Here is a 24,361-nt window from a genome sequence, read left to right as displayed (position 1 = left end):
GTATAACATCTGGTTAAAAGGATTCGAGGGCACGCACGCACGCAGATCCTTACTCTATAGTGCAGTCTACATTTTTTATTATTCAGACTTATTTTTCTTCTTTTCCCTTCTTCCTTTTCTTCCTTTGTACACATGCACGCACGCACTCACGCACACACTCACGCACACACGCACACGCACACACACACACACACACACACACACACACACACACACACACACACTGTATACCGTATATATTAGTGCAATCACTAACTGAGCAGAGCAGACAAACAAACAAACACCCGCAGCTCATAAAACATTTCAATTACTCGTCAACGCTCTGAGTCTTAGAGAGAATTCATTATCCCAATCGACTGTTCCTCTGTCTCTCTCTCTTCTCCTCAAACGTAGTGACATGTTACCAGCAGCGAGTCCTAATAAGTAGTCAATTGTTTTCCAAGTCACGCTTAACCAAATCGGCTGGGCGTTTCCTTTTGTGAAAGCCTGTCGGGTGGAGGTGATGGTTTTCAGACCAAACACCCCATGGATGTAGTTAGGGTTCGGGATCCAATAGGATTTTAACGATTCCGGTTCCTCTTAGCGATCCGATTCCTTAACGGTTCCTAAGGGGGGTTCCAAATGGACCCTTACAGGTCTGTACACTCTGAGAGTGTACAAATTTAACCAAATGAACCCGTAAGCGTCCATTTCAGAGTTATGGTGGTCACTATGGTTGACTATTTCCTTTTTTCTTTTTTTTTTATCCCACGATTTTGTATCCCTATTTTTTCACCCAGCGCCAATGCCTAAGCTTGTAATCCTGGGCGCTACTCTCCCTCTGCCAGCCTGGGGAGAGCCCCGAACTGAGCTCATGCTTCCTTAAACGCATGAGGAGTTAGCAGACCCGCATTGACCATTTCTTTATATAAAACGACTTTGGGTACTTAGAAAAGATCTATATAAATCTGAGCTATTATTATTATTATTATTATTATTGAAATGAAAAAAGTTGGAGAACCACCGGTATTGTAATGGTATAGCAGACGTGAAGTCCACATACCAGCTCTGACAGCGTGATAAATCCTGTTCCGGAAACGGTTCCAATGTTGGATTTGGTTCCTCGGGTTCCTCGGGTTCCTCAGGTTCCTCGGGTTCTGAATCCCAACCCTATACATGCAGCAGCGCCATTCCTTAATGCTAACCCCTTTAATATTTAACCAGCATCCAATAGAGGAGTAATTATTTTTCCAAACAAATTACGCCCGAGGCCCCAAACCGCATGCAATCTGATACGCCACGCCGATACGTTCTCTGTCACAGGGCGCTATTAGTCATTTTAAATTATTTATCAACCCAGGGTGAAATAGGATTTGCTACTTATGGCTAGCCCGTGGCTTTAACCCTTTAAGACCTGAAGCCGATTCTACATGTCTCCTAAATCCCAATAGTTTTCTGAAAAACGTATGTTTCTATATCAGTGGTGCTCAATTTTTTTCATGTCAAGGACCCCCAAAATGATATGTATTTGGCCGCGGACCCCTATCTCAAAATATTTTGTTCCAGGGACCCCCCAGAAGCAAAGATTTGAGTTAAAAATGTTCGCTTTAAAAAATATATATATTCAAAGATTTGCACACATTTTCACGATTTTTCAAAAATAGCAGATCTACAAGCTCGTAGCGCGGCACTCGGTGCCGCGCTATGAGCTTGTATATCTGCTATTTTTGAATAGCCAAAGTGTAAAATAATGCTTTTTAGCTCAAATCAAAAAGTGACACAGACGCGTTCCAGGTCTTAATGGGTTAAAACAATCTTGAACAGCCCCTAATATATTCTTTAAAAAAAGCAATATTTATGAAAAGCTCCTTGGGCTAGAGAGACGTGTTCATTGATATTACAAGGACGGTTGCTTTGGGATGCCGACATGCTGTACACACGATACGGTTAAGACAAAATATGCTGATGAGTCTTTGCCTATGAATTTGTGTCAGGTCAAACGGTAAATAAATGATGCATTTCTCCCAAGCGCTTCATAGTCATGTGCGTCGTTGCGTTCACACACACACACACACACACACACACACACACACACACACACTGACGCTGGAGGAAACCATGTCAGACATCAAACCTGCTGATCAGGAGCAGTTGTTGGCGGTTCATTATCTTGCTCAAGGACATGCACTTCGATACGCGAGGGATCGAACCGCGAACCTTACGATTGCCAGGTGGCCACCACTACCCAATATTATACGTACCTTCTGAGCCACTGCCACACTTACTTTGGACATATAAGCAATGTGCCAACGTCGTAACTGTTCTTATATACAGTACGATGGCAGCTGTGTCAGACTGTGTGAAGAACTTCACTTCCGCTTACTTGTACACATTTAAGTTGTTTACTTGTCAAACTGTCATATAGCTATATTTGAAAATAGCCTGTGTTGTATGGTAAATAATGTATATATATTTCGAATAGTCGAATAGATTGAAAGATTTGTCCATACAGCAAAAACAAAAACGAATGTAAGCAATGCTCATTTGGGATGTATTCTGTCAAAATACTGTCAAGCATTTCTAAAGAACTGAGAGGTTGTTAGACACAGGGGTAAACAATGTGCAAAGTTGTTGTGTGACCATGTCAGCCAAAAAGCAGTGAAATGCACATGCTGGGATATAGATATAGATATACAGCAAAAGAGGGAGAGAGAGAAAACAAAAACACAATACGCAACAACAACAGAGGGAAAACAGAGAGACACACTGACAAAGAGCGAACGAGAGAGAGAGAGAGAGAGAGAGAGAGAGAGAGAGAGAGAGAGATGGAGAGAGCCATCAAGCCTGTGTCTCTCTCTCTCTCTCGCTGGGGCCCCAGCTGTCTGGCTGAGGGATGCAGAGCGCTGTGTGTCTGTCTGTCTGCCTGCCTGCCTGCCTGCCGCAAATTAGCCAAACTGTTTAGCCTCATATATGCACATTAGCAAATTCTTCCGATTAGAAAACAAATGCATCTGTTTTGTTCAGGCTGGGACTTCATGGGAGACTGCATGGGCCTCTGCACACCAGGCATTCTGCATGACAGTGTGCGTCAGTCTGCAAAGCCCGCATGGAGACCATGTGCCCCCCCACACACACGCACACGCACACGCACGCACACGCGCGCGCACGCACGCACGCACGCACGCACGCACGCACGCACACACGCACGCACGCACGCACGCACGCACGCACGCACGCACGCACGCACGCACACACACACACACACACACACACACACTCGTCTTCCCAGATGGATAGCTTCTTTGACCCTGTCTGTCTGTCCTGGTCCCGTCTCACTGTCTGTCACCCTGTCTGTCTGTCTCTCCTGATCCCATCTCACTGTCTGTCACCCTGTCTGTCTGTCTGTCTGTCTGTCTGTCTGTCTGTCTGTCTGTCTGTCTGTCTGTCTGTCCTAGTATCCCATCTCACTCCAGGCTAATTTTAACTAAATGACCTTTATAGCGTCTCTATTCTGGGGGTGAAGATATAGCGATATAGCGATTCGTTGTGAGATTCTAGATCGGCTATTTGGTGTATAGGGGGGGGGGGGGGGGAGTGGACCAAGCCTGCATAAATGTAGGGGCGCCAATAATTGTATATATGTGTGTTATCTGGTCCTGAGCTGATTTGGTCTCCAGCCTAGGCGGCGATTACTGTACACTGGGATAGTAAAGGGATAGTTCACCCCCAAAATGACTTTTTTTCTTTTTGATTAGTCATCCCATGGAGACTTGAATTCATGGATATTGTATTGTTTTTGTCTCATTCCTAAGCCAATAATTTGATGACCGGCAGCGGTTCCGGTAGGAGACACAAAGAGTCTCCGCTGGCCATGAAATTGTTGGCTTAGGAATGCGACAAAACTTTAAGAGGTTCATCATACTGCCAAGAAACGGGTAAAGAAAGAGTATATCATGACGTTTTACAAGGTTTTACGATGCATTTTAATGTTGTATGGCCGTTACACATTATTACACACATCCAGTAAGGTGCGAGGCAGGCAATGGAAGCCTTTGGTCTCTCTCGGTTCGTTCTTATATACTGCTGTGGCATAAATTAGGCTCTATAACTGTCTGATTGTCTGATCCGTTTCTTTTCTCTCTCTGTATCTCTGTGGACCTGGACCTCTGTCGACCCAGCCCTGGCTCTCCCGTGACTCGCCTTAATCCATTAAGACCGGGAACACGTCTGTGTCATTTTAAGATTTCTTTGGCTTTTGAAAATCTTTAAATATATATACTTTTAAAGCGAAAATTTTATCTCAAATATTTTATTCTGAGGATTCTACAAATGTCTTTAAAGTCCTAACAGTTAAAAAAAAAGTATGTTGCTATAATCAATGGTTCTCAAACATTTTCATGTCAAGGACCCCCAAAATTATATGTATTTGGCCGCCGACCCCCATCTCAAAACATGTTGTACCAGGGACCCCCCAGAAGCACAGATCGGAGTTAAAAATGTTCGCTTTAAAACATATAATTTCAAAGATTTGCAAAAAATATCCACGATTTGAATAGCCAAAGTATAAAATAATGGTTAAAGTGGTGTACACAGATGCGTTCCCGGTCTTAATGGGTTAAATGAGGATATTCAAGGGGCCCAGAATGATCTTTCTCTCTCACTCACTCACTCTCTCTCTCTCTCTGTGTCTCTCTCTCTCTCTCTCTCTCTCTTGCAGCCAGCCAGACAGCCAGCGCTGCCCTTGCCTTCGCTGCATATTTTCCATCCTGGCCGTTAGCTTTTAAATATTCATGTCAGTGGATGGAAGAGGTGAGGGAAGGGTTGAAGGGGAGGTGGGGAAAGAAAAGAAAAAGTAAAGAAAGGCGAGGGGGGGGGGGGGGGGGGGGGAGACTCGGAGGGAGGGAGGGGGGATTCTGAAGCTCCCTGCGGAGGGATGTCGGGCATTACAGGCGGGAGGGGAGCGACTGAATCTGCAGGAGGGCCTCATGATTTATTTAGACCCGGGGGCATCCCCCCCCCCCCCCCCTCCCCCCCGTGTGCCAGCCAGCCCGCTGAGGGCCAGCCATCACCACCCTGCCACTCTGCTGGCACTCCTCGCTCCAACCACAAGAAAAAAGAGGCTATAGTCTGGCACAGATATTAGCATATATACACTATTCTGCTGCTCAGTGACAATTCTCCCTCGATTCAGTTAATGATATTATAATTTTTTTTAACCCATTGAGACCTGAAGCCGATTCTACATGTCTCCTAAATCTCAACAGTATTCTGAAAAACAAATGTTTCTATATCAGTGGTGCTCAAACTTTTTCATGTCAAGGGCCCCCAAAATTATATGTATTTGGCCACGGACCCCATCACAATATTTTGTTCCAGGGACCCCCAGAAGCAAAGATTTGAGTTAAAAATGTTCGCTTTAAAAATATATATATTCAAAGATTTTCACACATTTTCACGATTTTTCAAAAATAGCAGATCTACAAGCTTGTAGCGCGGCACTCGGTGCCGCGCTATGAGCTTGTATATCTGCTATTTTTGAATAGCCCAAAGTGTAAAATAATGCTTTTTAGCTCAAATTAAAAAATGACACAGTTCCAGGTCTTAATGGGTTAAAGTAAGCCGGTATGAATAGGAAAATGCGACCGCCTATGTGTGTCAACATGCTAATCACTTTTCTCCCTCCTTCTTTAGCACCGACGCCAGCTGCAGAGCAACGCTATACGAGCATCCAACCTGAACACATCTGTATACGTGTGTTCTCCTACTTAGGGGTGCGACTGTTAATTGAACGAAATGGCTGAAAAAAATATGCAATTTGACAAAAACTATCGATTTTCTATAAAAATAGCCTTCAGTTATTTGATTAATCAAAAAAGTAGTCGCTAAGAAGCAATCGATAGCTGCAGCCCTGCTCCTGATGCTTAATATCACTCACAGAAACATAATAGAGAGAGAGAGAGAGAGAGAGAGAGAGAGAGAGAGAGAGAGAGAGAGAGAGAGAGAGAGAGAGAGAGAGAGAGAGAGAGAGAGACACACAGAGAGACAGAGAGACAGAGACAGAGACAGAGACAGAGACAGAGACAGAGACAGAGAAAGAAAGAGAAAGAGGAGTTCCTTATTAAGAGAGACAGAATCAAACCCCTGGTTTCCAGGTATAAAACAATCAATAGAGAGGAGAGATCACAGAGTGGGCGGCTCGCCCCGTTTCTGCTCCTTCTTCCTTTTTTTCTACTTTTTTTTTTCATCAAGGCAGCTTAATTTCCCCCGGCTTAATATCCTGGGAAATGTATGGAAATTGAAAAGGCTACGGAACTGCAAGGGAGAACAAAGAGATGTGGCTCAGATGGAACATCGCGGTGGAAGTCAGAGAGGGATTGAAATAGCACACGAATACACACCACGATGGGCACAATACCAGCACACGCACACGCACACACGCACACACACACACACACACACACACACACACACACACACGATAACCTGTCAACGCATCCGTAGCATTAGCTAAGTGTGCAAGGGCAAAGTTCGCACCTTTTATAAAATGCCCAGGAGTAAAATAATGGTCTTTCATTACCTGCCAGAATGCCTGTGAGCAGCTGGCTACTGTGTGTGTGTGTGTGTGTGTGTGTGTGTGTGTGTGTGTGTGTGTGTGTGTGTGTGTGTGTGTGTGTGTGTGTGTGTGTGTGTGTGTGTGTGTGTGTGTGTGTGTGTGTGTGTGTATGTATGTATGTATGTATGTATGTATGTATGTATGTATGTATGTATATATATATATATATATATATATATATATATATATATATATATATATATATATATATATATATATATATATATATATATATATATATAATATTATATATATTTATATATATTAATTAGCTTACCTACACTACAAAACATCTCTGCTGCTAGCTGCCTGCTCAGTGGAGACACTTTTGGAAGAGTTACCCGCAGGCAAATTATAAATGAGATACAGGATATTAGGATTCTGTCACGCACTCTAAGGTCTGTGACTGTCATAAAGAAAAAGCGCTGATGTGAGTGAATGAAGGAGTAATTATCATTTTGGGAGATATTATTAGAATACCTGAGTTCCCAAACAGCAGAACGTAAGTTAATGAATTGGCAATAGATACCTTCATTATCCCGCGGGGGAAATAAAGGCCCAATAAAACCAGGACGACGACCTTGACTATGAATTGTACGCGGGGAAATCGTTAGTGATAATTTATCTATCTGTATGCTCCTCTGAGTCAAATTACTAATTCAAAATTCAAATTACTGAGACAAATTAGTTAGTCAAAGTCATACTATGTAACATTCATTTTAGGTGTCTTTTTGGTGACACCTCATTGTCATTACAGCGTCTGTCCATGGTCTGTTGGAACTGCAATTCCCAGAATTCAGCTTGAAACAAAAACACAAAAGTACCACTCAGAAAACAAAACGCTGCAGGTTCCTATAGCACCAAGGATATTTTGGAAAGCAACAACAGCGTTGTCAGAAACTGTATATGCATTGACTTTAAAATTCATTTTGCCGCGAGCGTCAGGGGGCACTCACAAGTCACGAATGAAAATAATGTTTAGAGAAGTTGTCAAGGAAACATTTATGTGGAATGGTTGTTGTGAAAAATATACTAGTGAAAGGTTATATTTAAAAAATGGTTTTGTTTAATTGGAAAAAGTGATATATTCATACCATAGCCTACCATACGAAACAAAAAGCCTAAAAGAAATGGTGACAAAGCTGAAGCAAAACCAACGCTCATCTGCATTACTAAGGACCTGCTACGGCTTTGGAAGAAATGCAATGCGTTTCCAGGTATACTGCCAAAGAATAAAAAACAATGAATGACCCACCACCCCCTCTCCCCTTTTCAGGATACCTTCCCATGAATCTTCCACGTAAACAACAGCTGCACCTCCGACAACACAACCAACCGCTTCCTAAACACACCTTCCTTTACCCGTTCTCTAATCCATCTCTCCCTTCAGCAACCTGATCCCACCACCGTTTACCCACCTACCTCTGTTTCTCTCTCTCTCTCTCTCTCTCTCTCTCGAACACACAAACACACACACACGCGCGAGCACGCACGCACACACACACACACACACACACACACACACCTTTAGCGCACGCTTCACAGAACAGTAACTAACAGCAACCTCATTCATTAAAACTCTCCTTGATGTTTCGCACGGAGGCAGGGGAAATGTGGCGGAACGCGAACCTCGGCCCCAGTCTGTGCGCCGGTGCGTCACCGACAACAACAGATAGGAAAGACAGATAGATAGGCAGGTGGAGGGGAGAGAGAGAGAGAGAGAGAGAGAGAGAGAGAGAGAGAAGAAGAAGCCCGCCTTACAGCGTCAGCCTGGGTGGGGGGTGTGGGTGGGGGGTTCGGGGTGGAGTGGGGTGGTGGTTGGGGGTACACACTCACAATGTCATCAGTTATTAGGGCGTCAGACAGACGTCAGCCTGCAGGGTACCAGAGCATCCCGGCGTTGCGCTGTAGCCGTTCTCGCTGCGCCAACACCAATTAACCCATTAAGAGCTGAGACCTGATTCTAAAAATCTCTTCTAAATCAGTTTTCAGTTTTCTGAAACACTCATGTTGCTATTATATCGCTATTATATTATATCGTGGCGCTCAAACTTTTTCATGTCAAGGACCCCCCCAAAACATTTTTTGGGACAAAAATATTTTGTTCCAGGGACCCCCAGAAGCAAAGATTTGAGTTAAAAAAGTTTGCTTAAAAATATATATATCTATTCAAAGATTTGCACAAATGTTCACGACTTTTGAATATCTAAAGCAGGGGTCTTCAACAGGGGGTCCGGGACCCCTAGGGGGTCCTCAGAGTTACTACAAGGGGGCCGCCAAATCTTTGTGTGATATGATTTTTTAGTTTTTACATTAACCACTTGAACCCTATGATTCCTTTTCTGAGGAGAACTTTAGCCAAAAATAGCAGATCTACAAGCTCACAACACCTCGCGCTGCGAGGCGCTGTGAGCTTGTAGATCGGCTATTTTTGGCAAGGTTTGGCAGGTGTAGAGGGGAAAAAAGAGCAGACCAAGTAAAAACAAAAGACGTTTTTTCTGAAACACAATTTTATACAATATAGAGGGGGTCCTTGCTTCATCTCTCTCTCAGCTAGGGGGTCCTTGGCCTGAAAACGTTGAAGAATCCTGATCTAAAGTATAAAATATGGTTAAAATGTATTCCCGATGTGCTGTGTATCAGCTAAAATCTAAAATGACACACATGCTTTACCGGGTTTTAATGGGTTAAACAAATCCACGCCTAAAAGTGGAAGAAGCACACATGTCGTGCAGAGTTCCATATTATTATCGTGTTGTTGTGGAGAGACCCCACCTGGATACGTTATTATCTGCTCTGCAAGAGACCTTTAGCTGATAATGGCAATGACAGTGGTTTGTGTTGTGCCACTGTCACCTCTTTAAGACTTAACAGTAATTTATGCATTGTAACTTCCATGTGTATACCGTCTTGAGTGTTAAATAGCTCTGCATTCTGAGAGCAATCATTGCTATAGAGTGTTTGTTCAGTAACAGGAGTCTCTCTGTCACTCCAGCTCATTTTTCAGGTGGGTAACACATTTCATCCAATCTAAGAGAGAGAACCCCACAAAGATCCAAAAATGTTCCAGTCCCAATTTTGTCTGCTCATTTCTCACCTCTCTCCTGATTAGATGAAATAGGCTCTATGCACAGCAGCCATATTGGGAATGAATTGGGGCCCTTCCTTACTTCCTTCGCAGGTGTTACCCAATGATAGTAATTAAGGCTCTGTTCCATTTAGTGTGGCATAGTGGTTGTCTTATTTTCAAGGACCCCCATAACTCTGAGAGTGTACAAATGGAACCAAATGGACCCTTACGGGTCCATTTGGTTCCATTTGTACACTCTCAGAGTTAGACACCCACCATAAGAGGCCATTTGGGAACCAAAATGGTGTGTTTCTAGTGAGCCAACATGCACGATATCAGCACCCTGACCAGAATGGAACAGAGCCCTTCATTAGTACCATTGGTAACACCTGTGAAGGAAGTAAGAAGAGGGCCAATTTCTTTCCAATATGGCTGCTGTGCATAGAGCCTATTGGTATCCCGAGCTGACATTCAATTTTTTTTGTTTACTAAAGTGCTGCAGATACCCCTGTTACAGAACAAACAGTTTGTAGCAATGATTACTGTCAGAATACTTTTTAACAATACACTTTTTTTTTTTACCAAAAAACTTGCTTGCTCAGTTTTACTGGTGGTGTCAGCAAGTCCAGCTAGTGCTCTCTCTGTGGGACACTGTTATCGCTGTGGCTGGTCTATTCTTTTCTTTTTTTCTTCTTTTTTTATTCCCATTTCACCTACAGTGTCTAAAGCAGGCTAACTCCCCAAGCTGTACTATATTAGGCCAGTGATGCCTGTGTTATGCAAGCCTGCGTGTATGTGTGTGCGTGTGAGTGTCTGTGCGTGCGTGCGTGCGTGCGTGCGTGCGTGCGTGCGTGCGTGCGTGTGTGCGTGCGTGCGTGCGTGCGTGTGTAGCATGCATGCGCGTATGGAATCAGCAATGTGAAGATAATACAGTGCATGTGCTTGCTCTACTGTGTATCTGTAGGGTCTGTGTTGTGTTGCATCTTTAGGAGGAGCAGGTGGGATGCCGACTGGGGGCACGGAGAGAAAACTATGGGCGATTTTGATTCGATTTTGACTAGAGCAGAGAGAGAGAGAGACACACACACACACACACACACACACGCAGAGAGCGAGACACACAGAGAGCGAGAGAGACAGAGGAGAGAGAGACAGAGATCCAGACATGGCAGAGAATAGATAACATCTGCAGACAGCTGGACAGACACTCATGCAGTCTGCTGTTAACCTGTGTTCCTCACGGCTCGCATCCAATCAACATCAACCGCTTGCCAGGCAAAACCCACCAACCAGTCAAAATCCTCCCTGCATGTTCTCCCTTTCAAAGCTGCAATCAATAACTTTCATGTCCTATATAACCCAGGACTCGAACCCGAGTCTCCCTCCCTGCCTCCCACCCACATACATGAGAGACCACATTTCCTACCGCTATAAGACTATAAGAATGCACTGTATCTGAGCTTCGGGCAGTACTAAAGAGTAGGCGTAGCTACGGCAGTGGTTCTCAAACTTTGTTTTAAATTTCAAAGGCATCCCATAACTCTGAGAGCGTACGAATGGAACCAAATGGACCCGCAAGGGTCCATTTGGTTCCATTCGTACGCTCTCAGAGTTACAGGACTGTAAGGGTTCATTTGGAACCCCCCCTCAAGGAACCTAGAGGGGTCCCTGGACCCCACTTTTTGAGAACCGCTGTCCTACCCGACACCAGTCTCTAAAATGTCTCAATGGAAGAGCAGGTATAGACCACGTCCAACCACTGCAGATGTATTAAAATAATTATATTGTATTAACATACTCTACCATACCGTTTGGTTAAAATTGTATTCATTCAAGTCTTTATTGCAGATTTAGGAGTCACAAATGTATGAATTAACAACACTGACAATTTTACCGCGGCACGCAGCCAGCTGCACAGCCTCAGGGAAACTTTACGTAAACCACCAGGCTCCAAAAATGAATGACGTCGCGCTGCATTCCGCACATCTCATTCCCTTTTTTTTCTTTTTTGCCTCCAACAAGATAAATAGGACAAGTTGCACATGCCCAACTGGGACGAGACAATAATCCCTTTATCTAAGCCATGGTACAGCCACCTTACTTGTTACATCATTAGCTATAATAGGCAAAAAAGGGGGAGTGTGGGGGAGGTGGGGGGGGGGTGGGGGGGTTGTCAGGGGGCGAGGGTGAGGCAGGCCAGGTTTGGATCACAAGGTTCACAACAGACGTCAGATTAGGTCTGGGCTATTGACCGAAAATATATTGAAACCGACATTTAGAACCAATAACCCGACTTAATCTTGCTCATGTAGGTTACTTGAATAGAATTCAAGCAGGTGTTTGTATATATATAGCCTATATATATTTTTTATTATAACATTTCAATCAATCGACGAAAAAACATCTGCTATTTTCACTATGTACATTTTTCTAAATGATCGTCGTTAATCGTAATAGAGGCAAAAGCTTGAAATGATTGTGATATTGATTTGAAGTCATATAACCCAACCCTCAGTCAGAACCAGCAGCGTATGGCCTCATCAGCCCAAAACACTGTTCCTGTAAATGGCACATTTCCTTGTTGTGTTCCTTGAACACTTTATTTGCATGAGTCAATCCTGCAGGAAATCCATAACTCATTTGCAAGGCAAGTTACAGTATATGCGACCGACCCCCCCCCCCCCCCCCCCCCCACACACACACACACACACACACACACACACACACCACCCAACCGCAGCTGCTTACACCATCTACACAGTATGGCGTAGCCTATCACATCCAATTTCCATCTGTAAGAAAAGAGTCTGCCTTAAAATATGTCGTATTTTCAAACATGTTCCCCTAGACTCTAGACCCAATCTGACATCTCACTTTCTCAATAAAAGCAACAACCAAAAAAAAAAGAATAAAAACATGGCCTTCAGGGAAATTATGAAAAGGTACCATAAAGTAGAAGACAACTTTACGTAACCAGGAATAAAGAAAAGAGCTGTTTGCTGTTACTCACGGAGGTCGACTGGAGTGTAACATGGATTAGACGGCTCTGGCCAAAACAAATAATCACAGGGAACGCTGTGCATGAGGCCGGCGCGAGACAGGGAAACACATCTTTACATAACCCCCCCCCACCCGCCCCTGAAAAGTTATCGTCTGTAATCTTGGGATGGTCTAGTTTATCCTACTCATCTCAACCCATTATGGACGGCGGGTTGATGTTCTCAGCTATAGGGTTGTGAACTTACAGTAACATGAACCCAAGAACCTGCTGTTCACACAATTGACTTCAGTTGCTGTTAGGACAACCCAGTACATCTCCGTTTTTTTCCTGAGCTTCATAAGAGGGATTTAAACTTTTTGTTGCATGATGTAAGCTAGTAGATCGGCTATTTTCTGGCTATGTTGTGACTGTTCTTATTTAATCCCCCAGGATCCCTCTTTCCTCAATGCAAGACACAAAACGTGGCAAACAGTATGTTCAGATGAACCTGCATACATTGCATGCACACGGCAACAAAAAATCATTGCACAAAGGTATACCTGCCGAGAAAGAAATGTATGTGCGCACGCACCCACGCAACATACACCTAAGCAATACAGCACAGGTTTATATTATGCATAAGTCGAATAGCATCCAGGCAGGACGCCTTCTACCAAATATCTATCGCGAAAACAGACGATTTACAGATTCACAACCCGCCGCTCAGGGGTCATTGCCTTGCTTCTTTGCCATGGACATAAAAATGAGTGGAAAATTATATTACCACGCACAAACGCTTTACAGGTCTCTAACTCTGAGAGTGCACAAATGGAACCAAATGTACCCTACGGGTCCATTTGGTTCCATGTGTGCACTCTCAGAGTTCTGGGGGTCCTTGAAAAAAAAAAAAAGTTAGAGAACAACTGTCCTAGTGGACTCCTAATGTGCCATAGCGTCATGGTAAATCAGTGTCATACATTATTCTGAGGAAAACCTGGAGACTGAGACATTCAGTAATTGGGTCTTATGCTCAAAATAAGAACATTATAATGTTACTTAAAAAATAAGAAAATAAAAAACGTTGCCACAAACGAGGCCCAGTCTAGTAGCTACGGACACATTTGTCCGTGTAGGGACACATTGATGACCCCTGCCGCCGTGTTATGGCATGCTGTGAGCTTGTAGATCGTCTATTTTCTAAAAAATCCCTGAACAGGCACGGTGCTATAGGGTTCATGCGGTTAACTCCCATACTGTAGCTCAGAGACAGATGACACTCATCCCTGACTCCCTGGTGTAATTCCTGGTGGCTGATGGAAAAAGCTCTCGTCGGTATCAGACCTTTTTTATCCCTCCCCTCTTTGCTGCCAAGAGGAAATGAAGGCCTGATCTCTCTCTCTCCACTCTTCACTCCCCCGCTAAACAAACAGCAGCGTTTTATATGGCCTCTGCTTGTTGACCTGCAGGGCCTGTAAAGGAACACTCACACATTGGCTACCGGTCGTGTTTACTTGAAGATACTGACATGAACAGGGGACTATGGGTGACTGACACGGGTGTGTGTTGATCCGCTGGACATTGGACTGTAATGTGAGCACAGGCCGCTTGGTGTTGGAGATTGGAGGAAAAAGAGTTTTTTTTGGAGCGCTTTCAAGAAACAGAAGCCAAAACTGCAGGGTGCAAACAACACTTTCTCTGGTTCGCACCGACAGAGATCATTATTAACCCACTTGACTTCTAGAATTTCCCTCTACACAGAATTTCTCAGGGTGAAAATAGCTGATCTACAAGCATGGGTACTAGGCAATTTTCTTAATGTCTAAAACAGGAGTGCAAGACTGAAAGCGTTAAAAATGTCCCATTGTGCTCCAAATGCCGTGGTTTCAATCTGTTTACTTAAATAATCTAAGTCTCCTCTTCTGACTTTCTCCCAGGTACACGTGTATGTGCGCGCGTGTTTGTGTGTAAGCACGTACGTGTCTGTAGCGCAAAGTGTGGTGCCATGCCTCACACACCTGTTCTCCCCTACGCTCCGGCACCAGGCCCCCCAAAACAAAGCTTCCCTCTGTGTGGAAGTGAGCGCCGTTTGATTCCCTCCCCCCCCCCTCCCCAACACCACCAGCACCACCGGCCTTGCCTCCAGCTGAAACCTAAACACAGTGTTTGCTACGGGCCGCTAGAAGGACTGTTTAGAAAACTGCTGGGGAGGATGAAGGCCTTTTCCCAGAGCGTCATCTGGTTCTAATGCTCGGCCCGCTGGTGTGGATTACAGGGGACGTATTACAGGAGAACTCGCTCTGACCCCTCCGTCTCCATCGCGGGGGGAAATGGGAGCCAGCCGTTGGTGCTGGGCAGAAGGGGGCACGCGGGTGGGTTGCCCCCCCCCCTCTCAGATATTGCGTCCCCCCTCTCAGATATTGCGTTTAGGGTTAATCAAGTACAGTACAGTTAATCAAACTAATTATTGTAATTGATCATTAAAAAAGTATCGATTTTAATCAAAAGATGGCAGATCTACAAGCTGATGAGAGCTTGTAGATTTCTGTATTTTTGTGGGACACCATTGTAAGATGTGTAAATGTTATACATTTTTTTCACAATGATGTATTAAAACAATGATTACCGGTATTCAATTAATCGAAAAAGTAATCATCAAAAGAATAATCGTTGAGAAAATAATTGCTAGTTGCAACTCTAGTTGTATGCAAGAAAAATAGCAACAGCTGAAACACGGGTCGCCTTTTTCCTCACAGTCTCTCGATGGGACGAGAAGAGCAAAACGTTTGCCGCCGCAAAACATTTCCCAGGTGCGGTCATGTCATCATCACTGTTAGCTCTAAGCAGGCTATGAAAGCAAACTGGAACAAGTGTTCTTTAATCTTCAAAGCGAGCCGCACAACATGCTCGTTGTGTAGCTCCTATCATATTAAACACAATAAACAGCTGGTTTCTCAGCCAGCCAGCCGTGTTTTGTTTTAGTTTTTTCTCACTGCCCAGCCTCACATTTGGAAGAAGGTTAAATATGTGAGTAGTGGAGAGTGAGAGAGGCGGTGAGAGACAGAGAGAGAGACGGAGGGAGAGAGAGAGGAAGAGAGAGAGAGGTGGGGGACGGAACGAATGACAAAAGTATCTTAGAACTCTGGCAGTGAGCGTGAGCCCCCGGGCCAAATAATCACCGCACCGCTATGAAAACATTCCAATAAAAATCGAGCGGATTAAATCAGACAACATGCATAACAAACACGCTGAAACAATGTGTGTGAGAACAAATTGATCAGCCCTCCCTGACGATAGCAAAATATCCTTTTCTACTGCACGTCCGACATTGCGACAGTGCCAAACATTTGCAACATTTGCACATTTGTACTCTTAGACCACTGATTCTCAACCTGGCTTCCAGACACCCCGCAAGGGTACTTGCGGGGGTTCTAGAGGGTCAACCAGGGGTCCTCGAAGTTGAACAGGTTGAGAATCATCATCTACGACTATCCGGTAGCCTTAAAAAAGAAAAAAAGAAAAGCCTGTTCTTACCTGTAGTATCTGGACTGCAGGTACGTTGAGCACACGGCCTTGGAGACGTGGCTGGCCGAGCCGAAGTCGATGACCTTGACGCGGTAGGGCTGCCGGGACGGGTCCACCAGCATGATGTTCTCGGGCTTCAGGTCGGCGTGGATCAGCCCCAGGCTCTTGAGCTTCATCAGCGCCGTGGCCACCTGCTGCAGCACGGGCCGGATGTACTTGAGCGGCAGCGGGCTGAACTTGTTCTGCTTGAGGAAGTCGTAGAGGTTCTGCTCCAGCATCTCGAACACCAGGCACGTGTGGTTCTTGTGCTGGAAGCACTCGTACGCCCGCACAAAGTTGTAGTCGTCGGCGCTCTCCGTGCTGAGGCGCGCCAGGATGCTCACCTCGATCTGGCCCTGGCGCGCGTACGACGGGTGGTTCTTCAGGATCTTGATGGCCACGATCTCGTTGGTGCCGCGCTTCCAGGCCTTGACCACCTGGCCGAAGGTGCCGCGGCCCAGGAACTCCAGCACCTCGTAGGTGTTGGTGATGGAGCAGAGCACCTCGTGCTGCACCAGCTGGTAGTCGCCCTCGCTGTTGCCGCCGCTGTTGTTGTTCTTGGAGGTGGCGGTGGAGGTGGCCGTCGTGGTGGTGGCGTTGTTGTTGTTGGCCGTGGTGGTCGCGGTGCCACTGGTCGCCGTTCCGCCGTTCCCTCCACCGCCATTGCCGCCGCCGCCGCCTCCGCCGCCGCTCTGGCCGTTCTGGATCATGCTGGGCGGGCCGGTCGTCTCCTCCACGATGTGCACGCTGCTGTTGCTGTTGTTGTCGAGCTCCTCGCTTTTACGCTTAAGCCCGCATCGCTGGTACGTGTCCAGGAGGCTGACGGTGCTGCGACGGGTCAGGTTGTGAACGGCCGAGCTTCCTCCCCCTCCTCCTCCTCCTCCTCCTCCTCCTCCTCCGCTGCCTAGGGGTTGTCACCATCATGACAGTTTAGATGACCATCGATAGTCGTACAAAATGTAAGATTTAATTGTGTGTTTGGCGTTGAACGCCGGAACATGATAATCGAAATTAGATTTGTGTTTGTCTTTTAGGATTTAGAAACAAAAATTGCACAAGGTAGATATATAGACAAATAACTGAAATATACACAGAAATGACTGACAGTGACTGGTACTAAATTCTAAATGTACTATGGCCAAAACAGGCCGTGCATTTAATAATTTGACCATTTCAAAAAACTAGAGGAGCTAGTTCAGGCAGACTAGTCAAGGCAGTGCAAACTACTGATCAGGTGATCAGTCACATGCTCACATGCTCATCTGATTGGGCCGAGCTATTTAAAGGGATAGTTCCCCCCCCAAAAAAATTGGAGGGGAATTTCTATCGATTAGTCACCCCATGGAGACTTGAATTCATGGATATTTTTTTGTTTTTGTCGCATTCCTAAGCCAATAATTCGATGACAAGCAAGGGTTCCGGTATTTTTGTGTCTCCTACCGGAGACACAAAAATGTATGACGAAAAATGTTTGTCGAAAACCAGGGCATGTGTCGTGCTCCGTAAATAGCTGATCTACAGGCTTGCTATTTTCGGTATATGAGGCATTACGATGCCATCATGGCCCGCCAAAATAAAAGATGTGTCGATTCAATCAACTGTAGATTTTGTCAATTAAAACTAGACTAAAAAACTAAAACATTTCAGATAACTAAAATATGACTAAAACTAAACGGAATTCTATTCAAAAGACTATGGGCCTGCAACGGTGGCGTAGCGGTCCAGGCATCTAGGCTCAGTGTAGCCTGACAGAGTGTTGCGGGTTCGAGTCCCGATCCCGATGCCTTTGCTCCATGTCACTCCCCATCTCTCTCTCCCTGTTTCCTGTCAGACTACTGTCCTGTCAATAAAGGCATAAAAGCCACAAAAAATAATAATAATAAATTAGCCGTCAATAAACCCTTGCATCATGTAATAACAAACGTGCCAGGCCTTACCGCTGCCACCACTTCCGTTGCTACTACTACTGCCGCTACTGCCGCCGCTGCCGCTACCACTGCCGCCGAGCAGAGACCCCACGGGCGGAGCCCCGGACGAGGTGCTGCTGCTGCTGCTGCTGGTCGCCGAGGCGACCACGATGTGGCCGGTGGCGGTGCCGCCGGCCGCCGGGAAGATGAGCGCCGCCTGCTCGTAGGGCAGGGCCGAGGCGACCACCTGCAGGGAGGAGCCGGTGGCGGCCGAGGCGCTCTTGCCGCTGCTGTGGTGGTGGTGGTGGCTGTGGCTGTGGTGGTGGTGGCTGTGGTGGTGGCTGTAGACCTTGGCGTGGTGGTGGTGGTGGTGGACAACGCCGCCGTAGCCGGTCATGTCCCAGTCGCCGCCGCCGCAGCTGCTCTGCTCCACCTTCAGCTTCTTCACGCTAAAGAAGGCACTCGACGGGAGCGCGTGATGCGGGGAGAAGACTTGCACTTGCGCGGCCATACCTGTAACGGAGGAGGGGGTGGGGGTGGGTGGGAGAGAGAATCAGAATTAGCTTTATTGTCACATCATAGGTTTAGGTTTAAAGAAAGGGAGAGAGGGGTGAGAGGGAGAGAGGGAGAGAGAGGGGGTGAGAGAGAGAGAGGGTGAGAGGGATAGAGAGGGGGTGAGAGGGTGAGAGGGAGACAGAGGGGGGTAAGAGAGAGAGAGGGGGTGAGAGGGAGAGAGGGAGAGAGGGAGAGAGAGAAGGAGAGAGGGGGTGAGAGAGAGAGGGAGAGAAAGTGAGAGGTTAGGAACGTGACACAGTGTTTGAAACAGGAGCGGTTGAAGGTTTAAATAAAGACGGCTCAGGTCAGGGAAGGTCATTAACCGTTGATTCCCTCAGCACTGTAATTTTAATCTTGTATCTTTAATATTTGATTGTTTACTCTTTTATTTCTTATTGTATTCAAACAGCTCCTTTTATGTCGTATTTATTTTTGCTCTGTGTCTTCATCTCTGAACGCTTATTAGCACAGCACTTTGAATTGCCTTGTTGTTGAAAGAAATGTGCTTTACAAATGAACTTGCTAGCCTTGCCCAACCACATGAACCCTAGCGTCCCTATTCTGGACCCAACATTCGGCGAAAAGAGCCGATTTACAAGGTAACAACAACGCACCACATTGCGGCGCGTTGTTGTGAGCTTGTATATCAGCTATTTTTGGTGAAGATAGTGTGGAGCGAAAACAGGAAGGGGCCTAGTATAAAGCCCAGGGGCCGGGGTCTCCGGTCAGCTAAGTACATAGGATTTAAGTGGTTAAATAAAGGCTGCTTGGGTCAGGGCGGGTCATTAGACCCACAAAGCGCCATTGCTGATGCATCGTGCGTCTTCTTCCTTCCTCCTGATGCATAATTTAGTGATACAGTAAGTGTTATCTGAACTATTGACTATTTGTTGGTATGGAGCTGAAAACGATTCAAGCCCATAACGTATGTCACTGTATGTAATATGTATTTACGCATGGATTTTTTAGCTTGTTCTGCAATTAGACTTCAGCCAGGTTTGACGTTGCTTGTTATAGCTGAACAACATACATTTTAAATCAGTGTGTTTATGTGGAAGGCGGGTCGCTTTTTAGATGGAGCACATATATGCAGAGCACTGACGCATGCAGAGGAAATGCCATTTCCCCGCCGTTTCCATCTGCAGCAATGTAAACAAGTGGACCGAAGACTATAAGAGGTATGCCTTCATGGGACAATCCAAAATTGGGTCTGCAGGAAATCTTGAGATACCGAACACTCAAGGGCTGATTGCTATTTCCCTTCTCGAAAAAAAAGAAAAGAAAAAAAAAGCGGATGAGTTTATTTGGTGCACAGCCTTCGCTGAGAGCGTAAAAAGATCATATTGCAACTAACTATGGCAAAACAACAGGGGGGCACTTGAACTCCCTCTCAACCTCACATCACAAAGGCAACAAAACAAAAAGCAAAAGAATCTGCAGCGAGCGAGGCTCTAGCTCTGAACTCCTGGGAACCGGCCCGCCTCAGAATAAGCAAAGCGTCTCTCCAAGCAAACAACTGCCCAAAATAGTCCCTTTCTTTATCTATCTCTCTCTAACAGACTGTGTTTGTAGTTGTGCTGAAATGATTATTACAGTGCAAAGGCAGATTACACCAGAGCCGGCAATAAATGGCATGTTGTTTAAACAACGTTTCCAGTGCAACCACAATTAGTTTACTCCCAGCAACTGTACTGTACAGTAAAGAGCTTCCACCTGGCCCCACCAACACCCCATCCCACACACACAACATCACATCTATCTTCAGATCATCTGGTGACCATCTCAAAGGCACCCATTGTCACTGCGTACACACACGCACACGCACACGCGCACGCACGCACGCACGCACGCACGCACGCACGCACGCACGCACGCACGCACGCACGCACGCACGCACGCACGCACGCACGCACGCACGCACACACACACACACACACACACACACACACACACACACACACACACACACACACACACACACACACACACACACACACAAACACACACAGAGAGAGACCAACAATCACTCAACCCACAGAAACTGTTTGATGTGAGAATAATTGCACCCCTTTTTATGCACATTTACAGACAAACTGTAAACCCTCTGATCCTATTAAGGAGACATGCTTTGAGCTTTTTTTTTCCTGAGGTAATTTTTCCTGCATGCATGCAGGGTCTGCAAGGACTTTCATAGTTCCAGCTAGGGGTCTATTTAGGGGACGGACGGAAAGCAGAGAAGGAGGAAACATGCCTGGTCACTTTGTCATTATTAGACCCGGGCAGCGGTGATGATGATTAATTCAGTAGGCCGAGCTGGCAGCACTCCCTACACTTAACATCGCTCGTTTCGTTAAACTCTTCCTCTTTTCTCCTTCTCACCTTCTTGCCTCTCTCTCTCTCTCTCTCTCTCTCTCTCTCTCTCTCTCTCTCTCTCTCTCTCTCTCTCTCTCTCTCTCTCTCTCTCTCTCTCTCTCTCTCTCTCTCTCTCTCTCTCTCTCCCTCCTGTGGTCCCTGACCTTGCACTTCTCATAGCTCATGGTCATCTGGTTATCTGAGTCCTAACACTGCAGGATTGGATCCACGCCGCATATGTTCCACTCGCTGCAAGCTATTTCGACGTACCATTACAGTACTTAGCGTCCCCTGGACGATACCATTAAAAGACATGGTCCGTGGTTCGGTGGTTGGCCTGTTAAAGGCCAGACCGGAGCGGTCTGGCCTGTAAACAGGCCAAAGAAGGCAAGAAGAACTCTGGGCTGTCTTTAACAGCCCACAGGACCGGCGTCCAATATGGATGGCCTGTGGGAGGTAATGAAGAACGTCCGCTGGGCTATTAAGGGCAAGCCCCTCTGCTAATCACATAAGCCCCCGAAGGCCAGATGTCACAGCTTCCTTGGATTACCAGTTCCTGTTGCCCGGACTTTACGCTAAAAATAATTTGAACGATGGCCTGGCTTCGACACAAGGCGTCATCGACGGACGGCGACGGAGAGCGTGGAGGGACAGCGATGGCCAGGAGGATGTACGTGTTGAGAGACTGACCGATGCCAAGTTTTGACCGATATTTTGTCCAAAAAAAGTGCAGCATTTTCTAATCAATCTGATAGATTAAAAAAGTACATATATCAAATTTCAATATATGAAAAAGAACATTTAACTTCAATTATACAATGAACAAGTAAATCCGCATGAATTTGATTTCTATTGAACCACTATAGCCCTGTTCAAACACGATTGGCACGCGTTGTGAGCTTGTAGCTTGTAGATTAAAAGGTTAAAAACCGAGACACGTTGGCCGCTATCAACTGCCAATATCAACAGAAAAAGTCAAATGCTGGCCAATATATTGGCCACACCCATATATCAGTCTGACTCTAGTAAGGAGATACAGACCGATAGACAGACCGAAGGACGGACGGACGGATGGACGGACGGACGGACGGACGGACGGACGGACGGATGGACGCACTTAGCAGCACTGGCCTGTTCCCTGTTATGGAGCATTCCAGGATTACATATATCCGTCAGTGTGATTATGGATGGCCAGCGGCCGTGACTTTGGTTTCCACAAGGCCAGAAGTAGGATAATTGCTGTTTCCATTAGGCGTCCTACTGCATGTAATACCTCCTCAACCCCCATCTCTCAGTCACTCTGTCAATCTTGTCAGCGAGACTCTAAGACTGCACTTTCTAATCCTTTAGTGTTCATTGAACCCTTTCGGGTCCACTTGGTTACATTTGTGCTCTCTCAGAGTTACACAATGGATCATGTAAAGGGGGTGTAAGTGATATTTTTGTTAAAATAATTATAAAATAGCTGATATATTCCCCATACCGATCATTGCTAGAGTGTTGGTTCAGGAACAGCGGTCTCCATGTCTCTCCAGCTCTTTAGTAAACAGAAAATACATTTTCAGATAGAGACACCAATTTGATCTAGTCAGGAGAGAAACTTCATACAGGACACAGGAGGATAAACAAGAACAAATTAGCCAAAAACAATCAACAAACCGATTTTATCCACTCAGGGGAGAGACCCCTGAGTGGATAAAATCGGTAATACGGTATCCCACCTGAAAATGTATTTACTGTTTTCTAAAGAACTGGAGAGATGGGGAGAGCCCTGATACCGAAACAAACACTCTATAGCAATTATTACTATCAGAATATAAAGCTTTATAATTTTCTTCCGTTCTTTTTGTATTATAAAATTCACTCCATAGTGTAGAAATGTAACCAAATTGACCTTTGCAGTTCCATTTGGTTCCATTTATACACACACACTCAATGAGTAAATGAGCTCTGAGGATTTTACTGTGTGGCTGCACAGTTGGCATGTGCTAACCTAACCTACATGGTGCAATGAACTTAAGGTCACTTCGGTGCCTTTCCACTAAATTGGGAAAGTCTAGCGTGCAGCTGAAACAGTGCCCCTGAAATAGAAATATGCCTGTTCTTTAGAAATGCGCAAAGGAAATTCTTCCCCTGACTCACTTAGGAAATTGTGCAGGGACCGGAGCAGAAGGATTAGCAACACAACTTAGGGGCGAACATGAAGCGCAATTCACTTATAAAGCCTGTGGGTCGAAACACAGATAAGTAATTAAATGAGCCGACAGTGAGAGGTCACAGAGATGGAATGTTATCTCATGACAACACACACACTCGTACAAACACTGTGCTTGTTTGTACTTCGCTGGAAAAAGCCACTCTGGTCCGACGCTTTGTGAAATTTGCTGCAGCTGAAGTTCACAGGCATTTATGATCATGAAACTGAACAACCCCAAAAAAAAGAAGAAAAAAAAGAAGAAGCCTTTTTACCGCCGTCGGAAACAACGCGGCGCAAAGCCGTTCCCTTTGAGGAAGAATTCCCTCTTGAAGTTTATTTGAAGCGCTGATCTCCGCGCCAGGCATGAAAAGCTCCAAAAAGGCCCATTGTTTTACATTTACAATGTTGGAATGCCTTCAGTAGCACCAGAGCCTTCCATTTAGCATACCTTAAGGAGCTCCGTGTGTTATTGAACATACCACAGAGGCACTCTCCACTGTTTAGAGGCAAGCATGTTGAAATGCTAATAGTCAAATGTTTTCAGAGAGATTACGTCTCTCTGTCAGGGGTTTGCTAATCTTCCTTTTGGTGGGATCAGACATGTTGTGCATGCCATGCACGGGTGGGGGGGGGGGGGACGGGTGGAGAGGGCAGAGGTGGGGGATGAGGAAAAAAGGGAGGGGGCAGCGAATGGCCCTCACATTTCAGCCAGTGAGCCGCCTCTGTTTGCTCCCTTTTATTAAACTCTTCATTTGTATTTCACTGACGACACGACAAGAGTGGCGACGAGGGAATCTTGCTCACTTTGTCCTTCGCAATTATAAAAGGAGTCTTTGGTCACACTCGAGCCTCTTTTAATGCCAAAATGTGGCTGTTAGGCAATGGTTGAAACGTTGTGCGTTAGTAACTTCCATCTACAAATTTATATGCAATCTCAACCACCACAACTGCCAAAACGATCCCCGTCACACTTAAGCCACTTATCCTATTTCATACTATTGGCTATTCGGAAATTGCTATTTTCAAAACATTTCAATTTCCTGTTCTTTTTCTTTTTCATCTGGGAAAAGTGTTTTAAAAACTGATTTTACATTTTTGGGGAAAATAATGGTAAGTGCAAAATAGCGACGCTATACCAGGTTGAAAC

General features: G+C 45.5%; 1 protein-coding gene across 5 annotated transcripts in view; it reads right to left on the bottom strand.

Moving 5' to 3' along the window:
- Positions 1 to 24,361, bottom strand: part of hipk2 (homeodomain interacting protein kinase 2) — a 194,174-nt gene that overhangs the window by 141,969 nt on the left and 27,844 nt on the right. For 4 of the 5 annotated variants that reach the window (XR_014600957.1, XM_084059935.1, XM_084059933.1 and 1 more), the window contains exon 1: positions 16,174 to 17,047. Coding sequence is in view for 4 of the 5 variants with exons in the window: in XM_084059935.1 (XP_083916061.1) it covers positions 16,174 to 16,913 (740 nt within the window). In the remaining variant the exon portion in view is untranslated. Of the gene's footprint in view, positions 1 to 16,173; positions 17,099 to 18,164; positions 18,624 to 24,361 lie in introns of those variants that run through there. The other variant, XM_084059936.1, reaches the window with a different exon arrangement.

The sequence above is a fragment of the Gymnoscopelus microlampas genome (genome assembly GCF_963454915.1).
Source record: "Gymnoscopelus microlampas genome assembly, chromosome: 6".
In the NCBI taxonomy this organism is placed as follows: Eukaryota; Metazoa; Chordata; class Actinopteri; order Myctophiformes; family Myctophidae; genus Gymnoscopelus; species Gymnoscopelus microlampas.
The sequence above is the reverse complement of the archived record's forward strand: the minus strand, read 5'-3'. Positions and strand labels throughout refer to the sequence as shown.